Source organism: Hoplias malabaricus, chromosome 10, assembly GCF_029633855.1.
Source record: "Hoplias malabaricus isolate fHopMal1 chromosome 10, fHopMal1.hap1, whole genome shotgun sequence".
Lineage (NCBI taxonomy): Eukaryota > Metazoa > Chordata > Actinopteri > Characiformes > Erythrinidae > Hoplias > Hoplias malabaricus.
The window spans coordinates 30,135,777-30,146,127 of NC_089809.1; the positions used below are offsets into that span (position 1 = coordinate 30,135,777).

General features: G+C 38.0%; 1 protein-coding gene across 1 annotated transcript; it reads right to left on the reverse strand.

The window, feature by feature from the left end:
• Positions 1-851: 851 nt before the first annotated feature.
• cenpw (centromere protein W) lies at positions 852-8,665 on the reverse strand. The gene is made up of 3 exons (XM_066684004.1): positions 8,439-8,665; positions 2,675-2,788; positions 852-1,427 (listed from the first exon to the last, which is right to left on the reverse strand). Exons 1-3 carry the CDS (start codon positions 8,523-8,525, stop codon positions 1,401-1,403), a joined length of 228 nt encoding a protein of 75 aa, XP_066540101.1. The 5' UTR covers positions 8,526-8,665; the 3' UTR covers positions 852-1,400.
• Positions 8,666-10,351: the final 1,686 nt, after the last annotated feature.

Below are 10,351 nucleotides of genomic sequence, written 5' to 3' on the forward strand. Positions count from 1 at the left end.
TATAAACTCTACATGCCCTTGGCATGTCCCACTGGCTGGTTGAATTTGCAGGGTACCGTATGCTTTCTATCATTCAAAGCACACAGGTCCCTCCATGGGTCTCCATTAATCGAGTCAAGTCTTATATATTCAGTGTGTGATCATATAGAATCCTTGCATAATTAAAAATTGTCCAGACACAGTTTACTACCACAAACAATTTCTTCAATTTAACATCATACATGTGCTAAAGTGGGAAGTCACTTTAGACTTAGCAGTAATGCTCGCCCTCTACTGGTCACAACATATGAAAGACAGGTCATGGCCACAGAAAACTCAGCCTTTTCTAGCTGACAACATAAAGGGACAGGATAAATAAGCTTAAGGTAAGAAATGGTGGCTTTAATGTGTAAATGACCTAGATTAGTTGGATTAAGATTAAAAAAGAAAAAAGTTGGAATAAGAGGTATGGATAACACTCTAGACTTTCTAGGCACTATCAAAGGCTACATTTTTGTAAGCAAAGCACTAGACCACAGAGACAGCAGAGGCACCCCAATTAATTCTGACAGTAGGATTAGTGCTGGGTGCCTCCCAGGTCATGTGATCATCAGTGGGACACTGAGGGCATGCATAAACTGAGAGACAAACATTTACTTTCTTGTGGTCTAAGGTCAAGCACTGAGGCAGAGAACAGTTGCAGGCATCAAGCTTATTAGGATTAGGAACACAAATGCAATTAGTTGATACTGAGTAAACAAGACAAAGAAATCATCACTTGACTGCTACAGCAAAAATGTCCCAATGTTGTGTCCATTTTAACAGAGAGAGAGAGAGAGAGAGAGAACCAGTGAAGAAAAAGAAAAAGAACCACAGCGTAATATATTACCCACCATAAGTGGCATTAATTGTTTATTAGCAGGTAATAAGTGAAAAAGTCCAGCTAGAAAACATTTATGGCTGCAGATATTCAGGGTGGATACCATCAGTCATGGACCAAGTTCAAACACAAATGTTTCACAACACCATCCAAAGCAAAAAGGTCAGCAGTAATGGAGAGGAACAGTGAACAGATCTCGAAGCGTATTAATCTCTAAATCTCTGAAGCAGGTTTACCCACTATTTTATGGGTTGGAAAATCAAATAAAAAATATTGTTGACACCAAACAGTGCCCCCTGTGGATCATTTTGTTAAATGAGTGGGGAGGAAATTAATGTGAGAATGAGTTACAGACCTGTTTCATGAGATGCTTAGCATCTAAAAATGTAAAGAGGTATGTTTGTGCGCATCATGTATGGATTGTGACTGTTGGCAGTTTTAGCTGCTTGTTCCAGGAAAGGGCTGACCCTGTTGTGCACCTGGCTTCTTTAAACTGGAGTCTCTGCAAAGCTTCAGAGTCTCACCGGAGCAAACATCTGCCTCATCCTCGTGTGCTCTTCAACAGTTTCTGAAATGTAACAAAGAGAATGTATAAAGTGTAACCAAGCAGAACCATCCCATCTCCCATCTCTGTCACACACCACTCTTTCAATTATGCTTCTCATTTCCCAACTTGTTCGGTATGTGATTTTCAGTTTGACTGTTGTACACATCTGTTTGACGTTGGTGACCATACTGAAGCTACCCTTTAGGTTAAATATCCATCCATCCATCCATTATCTGTAACCGCTTATAAGGCATGTTATTTCTACCATATTTGCTTGTGACAAGTTTGCATTTAGCAGAGCACCAAGACCACTTTTTTTCCCCAGACACCTCCAGCTCAAACGTATGTGTATGGATAGCACTGAACTCTGCTGAATTACGTCTGAATCAAATAAGCTTCTCTATGTCAGAAAATGTTCTGACTGGCCCTCTGCTTAGCATTACTGCAACTTTTGTGCAAAAACACATTGCTCTCTTTGAATTGACAGAGCTGAAGGATCACATCCATCACAGGGGTTATTAAAAGTTGATCTTGATTCATTAAATAGCCCAAATACTGCTTTTTATCTACTCAGTTTATGAATACAGAAATGTTTTCTTCAGTTCAAGTCTACATTTTAGACACAGCCCAAAAAGTCTGGAGCTAATGTGGGTACAGCTTATGGAATCAATGTGGAGGCACTTCTATGATGTATGAGTGTTTCTGTATGTTCTGCATTGTACAAATGAGTAATACAAGTAACTACTGCGTATATTACTAGAGTTTAGGAATCCTATAGCTATATTCTGTCAGCTAAAAGGTTAAATTTCAAGCTGGCTTCTCGCCAGTGTGTGTGTGGATTGAGTGTTGAATAGAATGGTGTTCTGAGCAATGCTGATTGGGTATCTAGAAAGGCCCTACATAAGTGTAAAAATAAATAAATAATACATTATCGTCTCTTACCAATACAATCTTTGATGTAAGTCACAAATAAGCCGTAGACTGAAAATAAGTGTTATAAAAATATCTATATGTAAGAGCTTGGTGCAACATTGCCAAGCAACAAGACCTCACATTTCACATAAAACAAATCAGTGACTTCTCATTTGCTAGAGAATGAAATACCAGAAACACAGAATTAGCAATTTTATTTTTTTTAATGAACTGATTTATTGATTTGTCCCATCACGTTATTCCTATATCTGTCAATAAGCACATTTTTAGTGTAAGCCACTAATACGTCTCATTTCAAGCACAACTGAACCTATTAGTGTGAGTAGACGGAATACCTTTGCAACAGCTTTGACATGATGAACTTGGATCTTGTCTTTTTTTTCCTCAAAGGCCTTCACTCTGGATTCCTCAGCCAGTCGATGTAGGACAAGCAGCAGATTCAGCTGGACCTGATTACACAACACAAATGATCCAAGAAATGATCCAACACTGAATCATCACTGATAGTCTGACGCAGGATAATTCCTAAACATCTCAACAGAATGAATACACAAGAAAGTTTTATATCACACATTATCACAACAAAGAAATTCTTTGTCAAATTTCTGTAAAAATATTACAGAAGACTGAGCACAACAGAAGCACTAACTACAAGTAAATGAGAAGAACTAAAAAAAATAATAATAAAATACTTCTTGGCCTTAAAGCACAGTTGTCACATGGTGCTCATGAAATTGTTAAAAGAAAGCTATTCTTAACATTAATTGCCATGGAGAAGCATGTAGCATTGTGTACTACTAGCAGTGGCGATTTTATCCAGAGCAAAGCTTGATTATATTGCAGGAATTCTATGGCATGACTAACTGGAGTAGGGGGTCAGTAGCGGATCATTAAACCTCAAACCCTCCTTTCCGAATTACAGACCTCCCCCATGTAGACTACTATTCCTTGCATCCATGAAGGATTATACCAGGAAATTGTCTTGCTTTCAGCTCTTCATCCACTTTGCTCCATCTTGTCACGAGAGGCTAAATATGGGGTTTTACAGTGTCTATTGCAAGATCCCATCTAGTTTGGTTTGTGCTGCTGTAAAACCACCATGTCTCTCACTATGGCTCTTCAACACAACCAAGCATACTTCATCACTGACACAATTTCTTAGGACACACTGCTTTCCTTTTCAGCCCCTAATGTAGAAATTAAGCACCACTTAAGATTTAGACCTTGCTAAATGATTTCAACAATGCAAAAGCATGGAGAACATGTGTGCATCAATGCAACTTATGACAGCAAAGAAATTCAAAGCACAGCTTGCAAGAATGAATAATAATTAACAATTAACCCCAGCTTTCATGATATGATAGACACAATTCAGTTATTCAAATTATAGAAGTAATGTAGACAGGAACTGGCTTGCCACATTTTATGTATGAACCCTCTTTATGTATGAAACCTGTAAAAGATTACTCATAGTTATCAAGAAAATCTATCACACACACCCTGCTGCCTGAATACAACGTAATAAGAAAGGTCTCTCTCTTATGTACTATATATGAAGTGTCTACAGTGTCTGAAGCACATCCAGCACACTTTCTAAACACTGCTAATGATTTCAGTGTGCAGCTATATGACCATTTGGATGCAATTTAAATCTATTAATACCTTATTTCCATAATTGTAGGTCATCTCTAGGGCGTCTGAACATATCTACAACAGCTGGTCCTGAGAGTATCTTTAGGAGAAAGAAAGCTGAGAAGCAAAAACTTGCACTATGCCAAAGGGTTTGCCAGAACATAACAACAGAACTGATTAAATCGGAAGGCATTTTCTGCGCCTAAAAAGATTTTATTCCAAGTAAATCTGGAGCGTTTATATTGGTCCATTCATCATGAAACTTTCACAAGATGTAAAGGACAGCTGCTGTGTTCAAATAATGTTGTAAACTAAAAATCAACAGAAACTGAGATACATTCATTTTTAACACAGGGACTTCAAGCAATGCAGACTGGGACTGCAGACTTTCTCACATGTTTTGTTTTAAAAATATATATAATATATAATACATCACAAGCACAAGCTGGGCGGCACGGTGGCGCAGCAGGTAGTGTCGCATTCACACAGCTCCAGGGGCCTGGAGGTCGTGGGTCCAAAAACATACGTTGGTAGGTGGATTGGCGACTCAAAAGTATCCGTAGGTGTGAGTGAATGTGTTTGTGTGTCTGTGTTGCCCTGTGAAGGACTGGCGCCCCCTCCAGGGTGTATTCCTGCCTTGTGACCAATGATTCCAGGTAGGCTCTGGATACACAGCGACCCTGAACTGGATAAGCGGTTACAGATAATGAATGAATGAAAGCACAACCTGCATTCTGATGGTTGGCGCTACAGTAAGAGACAAATTGTCCAGTCAAACGTCATGGCAGATGAGCTCTCTCAAGTCACTTGCAGAATTGGTTCGCTCATTCAAATATATATTCCACTGAGAGTGATTCAGAGGCTTCACACCCCACCATCTAAAGCTGAACATATTTAACATGTTTAACCCTGTCCTGTTTACAGACCCTATGATTCTTATATCTCCCCCTGCGTACTTTGTGTTTAAACTGTCAGGTATGTTTCGGTCCTAAAAGCAAACAGATGCCTGCTGCGTGTCACTGACTTTCCATGTCGCCATTTCCACAAAGCGAGAAAGATTAAAGCACTCAAAACAGAAGCACAAAGGAACATTTCTGAGTAAATTATCTTGTTAAACTATTCATTAGGAAGTAAAGGTCCCCTTGAGTGGAGGCATTCCAAAATATTATAGTGTTTTTTTCTTGACCAACCACAAGGAAAAAAAACTAAAGCCAAAGACTGTCACACAAATGAACATAAAAATTCTAAACACCAGCAGAAAATGACATTAGGCTACCACGGCACTGACAATGAACCTCTCAGTTTTTCAAAAATAAACATGCTCAAAAGCAGCCACTGGCTTCTGCCTGGTTTTCTACAAGCCATTGCACAATTAAGTCAAACAAGCCAAGCAACTTGAGAAAACTTCCATTAACCTGGTGTGAGAAATGCCAAGAGCACTTGGCCAATACTTTCTAAATACAGCAGTAAACACAGGCTTGATTTGTGTTCCCTTTCCATTTCTCTAACACAGGGAGAAAAGTTGTGGTTAGGGAAAAGGGGAGGGGGGCGCAGAGTTTGGAGAGAAATCTGGAAAAAGCAAAACAGACACTTTCACAGCTTCCTTGCAAGATGAAGCTGATTATTTTCTAGTTCAATCAACCATCAAATGCTGCAGGGTCCATCTCAGTTCAACCAAAAAACAAAGGCCAATCTTAAACCATTGCCCCACACTTAAGACAGCACTTTATCTATGAGCAACTAAAATGGTGCTTAAAAGCCCAAACAGCACTTGTTAGAGAATCCTGACTCTCACAACCCTCAGACAAGGTCAGAGGAGGCATAAGCAAACTGTAAAATCACACAGAATCCAATATGTGACATCAGTGACTATAGTGTACAACTAGATATAAATACTGCATGTACAGCATTGCAACAGAACACCATCATTCTATATTGTCCAGGACCCATAATTGCAGAACCACTTGGCCACTGTTAGGCTTAGTCATAACAGCATGTAAGGCAATGTGTGAAAGGTCTTTAAATTGCTATTAAAACCAGGAAACGCGGCACATATTCATAGGATGATGAAAAAGTCTTTTATTTATTTTCCCCTCATTCTTTCTTTAAATTTAATGGCTGGATTAGACCCCTGTAAAGCAGTCCACCTTTCAGGCGGGTTTTTACACCTCAGGAGGGTCTCCACCTCCAGTCTCAATAAAGCTGGACCAGCTGCAATAGCTTTTTAATTAGGACCTATTACTGCAGGTACAGTGTTCCACCCAGTTCATAGACAATTTTTTTTTGTTCTTTTAAAAGAATGGTATCAACATTCTGCTATACATTAAAACTTCATTCTGAACCAAAAATCAAAATTACATTCAAGAGTAAAAATAGAACGTTAATTTAATAATTGTGAATTTTTTTAGCTGAGAATAGTCCACCAACCAAAAACATCTAGCATCCTATGACTGATGAAGGAGTAGAGGATGACCACTTTACATTGCTCTGTAGAGGTCCTAACTATTGAAGAACAAAGTGAAAGCAAGCAAACAATGTATGCTCCAAAGTGCTCCTGTGTGATCTGTGAAGCTGAGCATAATATTATGGTTGATCAGTGTATGTGTCTGTTTCTGCCTGCCTGCGTGTGTGTGTGTGTGTATTTAGGTATATATATATATATATATATATATATATATATATATATATATATAAATAAGAAGATGCAGAATAAAAATAATAAGTAAAACATGTCCCCGTAGCAATTTCCAATTTTACACTTAAAGGCATAGTTCACAATTGTAAACAAAAAACAATGTTTATAAAATTCAGATGTTTCCTCTCCAATTGCTACCTCTCCAGTCTGTTTGTGCGCTGGAAACCAGTCTGATATGTTATGAAGCCCCAGTATCTGTAAATGAGTAAAAAGACTCGATCGGGTAAGCTATTCTCATTCTCTCTCTCTGACAATGGAGAGAACTCCAAATGTTGAAAAGCATGAACCATTATATACCATATTGCTCATGACTGCACCACAGGTTGGTAATATCGATATATTTTTGCTGTGTTGAATCACTTAAGATGGAAAATTCTCTAAATTTTGGGGACCGCTAAATGCATTAACAAAAGTGCGGTAATTCAAACCGTGAATAAAAACTTACAGACAAAAAGTTTTTAAAAATTGCTTGCTTGATACTGGTGTTATTTCTTGACATGTGTGTTTGTTTCTCTGTAATTTTGGTATGTTTGCATATGTTGATATTATTTCTCTGTTTGTTGATGTAATTCCTCTTCAAGTTGGTTTTATTCCCATGTCATTTGGTGTTATTTCTCTGTATTTTGGTGTGTAGTTTCATTGTATGTTTATGTTATTTCTCCATATGTAGATATTATTTCTGTTTTTTTGTTGTTTCTCATTGTCTGATGTGCAAGCATAATGATGGCAGAAAAAGAGCAAAAAATAATGAGATCCATGAAATAATGGCAAAAACGTCTTAATGGGATGGGAAAACAATTTGCAATTCATTTTTAGAGAATACCAGCATGGAAGGCGCCATTTGAGGCAAAACACATGTGTATGGCCGCTTTTTTTTTCCCAAAACAAAATAAAAACTTGGGAGCCACAAAATGTAAAGTTCATTTTAACAATATCATCTGGACTGGAAATACACCTCTTGCTAATGACCTAATAAAGGCAAAATAATAATAGTAATAATAATAATAATAATAATAATAATAACAATAATAATACCTGAATATTTAAATATGAATTAGGACATCTCAGAGTTATTAAAATGACAGAAAAGGCTCATGTAGACTAGCCCACAGCTCATTAATCAAACACAGTGGATGGAGGAGCTTTGCCTCTGTCCCAAAATAGCACCCTTTTCCCTACACAATCCACTTTTTCTGTAGCTTGATGTAATTTTTCTGTATACTGGTGATATTCCTTAGTAATTTGGTGCTATTTCTCTGCATGTTGGTGTTATTACTCTGTAGCTTAATACAATTTAGGTGTAGTTAAATGTTATTTTTCTGTAGCTTAATATTATTGCTGTAGATTGGATTTTATTTCTATGTTTGCTGACTTTATTTCTCTGTAGATTGGTATGGTTGTTCTGCATGTTGGTGTTATTTCTCTGTAGCTTTGTCTCTGTAGATTGGAGTTATTCTTGTGTAGTTGGAGCTATTTGTAGTTGGTGTTAGCTCTCTGTAGTATGGTGTTATTTCTTTGTAGTTTGGTCCTGTTTCTCTCTAACATTGTGCTATTTCTCTGTAATTTGGTGCTGTTTCTCTGTAGTATGGTGTTATTTATCCGTGGTTTGGTAGCGTTTATCTGTAGTATTGTGTTGTTTCTCTGTAGTATGGTGTTTTCTCTCTGTAGTTTGGTGCTGTTTCTCTGTAGCATGGTGTTTTTCTCTGTAGCCTGCTACTGTTTTGTGCACGTTCCGTTAACGTCAGCGTCGTTTTGTTTTGATCTAAACTTACCATCAACTCCGCGTTCTTTCCCACTCGGAGATCGGCTCTTTTCCTCATGTGAGACCTCAGCGCTGCTCTTGGCGCATTCCTCTTCATGTCGGACTCAGTAAATTATTTTCACGTGAAATAAAGTTCTGCTGAATAGCGGAGAACTGATGCTTCTCCAGCTTTTAAAACTACCGCGCCCTCCACAGCCGGTTCCCACTGATGACGTAATCCCGGCGCGTGATGATGTCGTGCCCCTCATTACAAATCTGAACATGCAAATGTCTGTATTAAAACAACAGCACGTTTTCATTTATTTGTTTATTATTATTATTATTATTATTATTATTATTATTATTAATAGTAGTAGTAGTAGTAGTAAGAAATTGCATAAAACAATGATAGGAAATAATGTAAAAGCATTATTCATTTTACACTTTACAATTTTACACTAGTTTTTAATATATAAAAAACTCTGACAAATGATTGACTTTTCTTTTAAAATGACACATAATGAAGTACAGACCTTTCCTCTTTTTTCTCTAATGTTTATTAATAATGTAAGGCAGATATGTTGATGCCATTATGACTAGCACATTCAAGTACTGCAGTATGAAGTGCAGTATAGCTAGTATGTGTACCTTTTTCCTTTTATTAATGTTTTGTTTTATTTTAAGAATGGTGTTTAGAGTTTGGCGGCACGGTTGCGCAGCAGGTAGTGTCGCAGTCACACAGCTCCAGGGACCTGGAGGTTGTGGGTTCAATTCCCGCTCCGGGTGACTGTCTGTGAGGAGTTAGTGTGTTCTCCCCGTGTCCGCGTGGGTTTCCTTCAGGTGCTCTGGTTTCCTCCCACAGTCCAACAAAAAACACACGTTGCAGGTAGATTGGCGACTCAAAAGTGTCCGTGTGTGTGCGCCTGTGATGCCCTGTGAATGACTGGCGCCCCCTCCAGGGTGTATTCCCGCCTTGCACCCAATGATTCCAGGTAGGCTCTGGACCCACCGCGACCCTGAACTGGATAAGCGGTTAAAGATAATGAGTGAATGTTTAGAGTTTATATTATAAGTCTAGCAAGCAGGCTTCCAGCAAGTAATTGTTCTGAATTTATTATTTAAGATAAATGTGTTAGGGGTGCATTTTTATGTGTAAAAATGTGTTTATATAATTTGAGCAGAAGCATAATGTTAAGCATGTCGAGCATGTATGACATAGACTTGAGTGTGGGGTGGAAACAAGCTACTGTGCAAAATCACTACTCGCATTTTTGTAATGTATTTGTGTTCTCCTTAATGCTGTTGTTTTCTGAGCTTTTGTTTGCTTTGTAAATGTTGTTGTGATGTGATTCAGGGGGCCACCATACAGCGCTGCCTTTGAGGCAGAATGAATGTAATGGGTTAACAGCCAAAAAGGCCGGGGTGGACATAATTGGTTAGCGCACACTTTGTGGAGATTTTTTTCAAATGCCGCACTATAAACTGGTAAAGCCAGAACTTGCCTGCTCTGACTGCCAGAAATGACTTTGAGATGGAAGCAAATGCTCAGTGAGGTAAATTTTAAAATGTAGATGTTTGTGCGATTGGTTGCTGATCTCTGTTTAACACATACTCAATTTCTGTAAAGACAAATTAAAAGAAGGCAGCATTGGCTATAGTCAGTTCAGCAAGTTAGCTTGTCTTCTCCTTTAACATTGTGATGCATTAGGTATTGCTTTTTAAAGTACGAAGCTTATGAGACATCTGCAAAGCATTTGCTGAATTAAAAAATAAATTAATATAATATGTACCTGAACCTTTGCCAGAAGTTTGAGTCCATTTTAATGGCACATGTTTTATGGTTTATATTTATTTCTTGGGGCTCTGACATTTGACCGAGTTTTTGAATGAAAGAGTACCCCTAGGCTTCATACATCATACCTACTAATAAAAAGTATCAGCCTG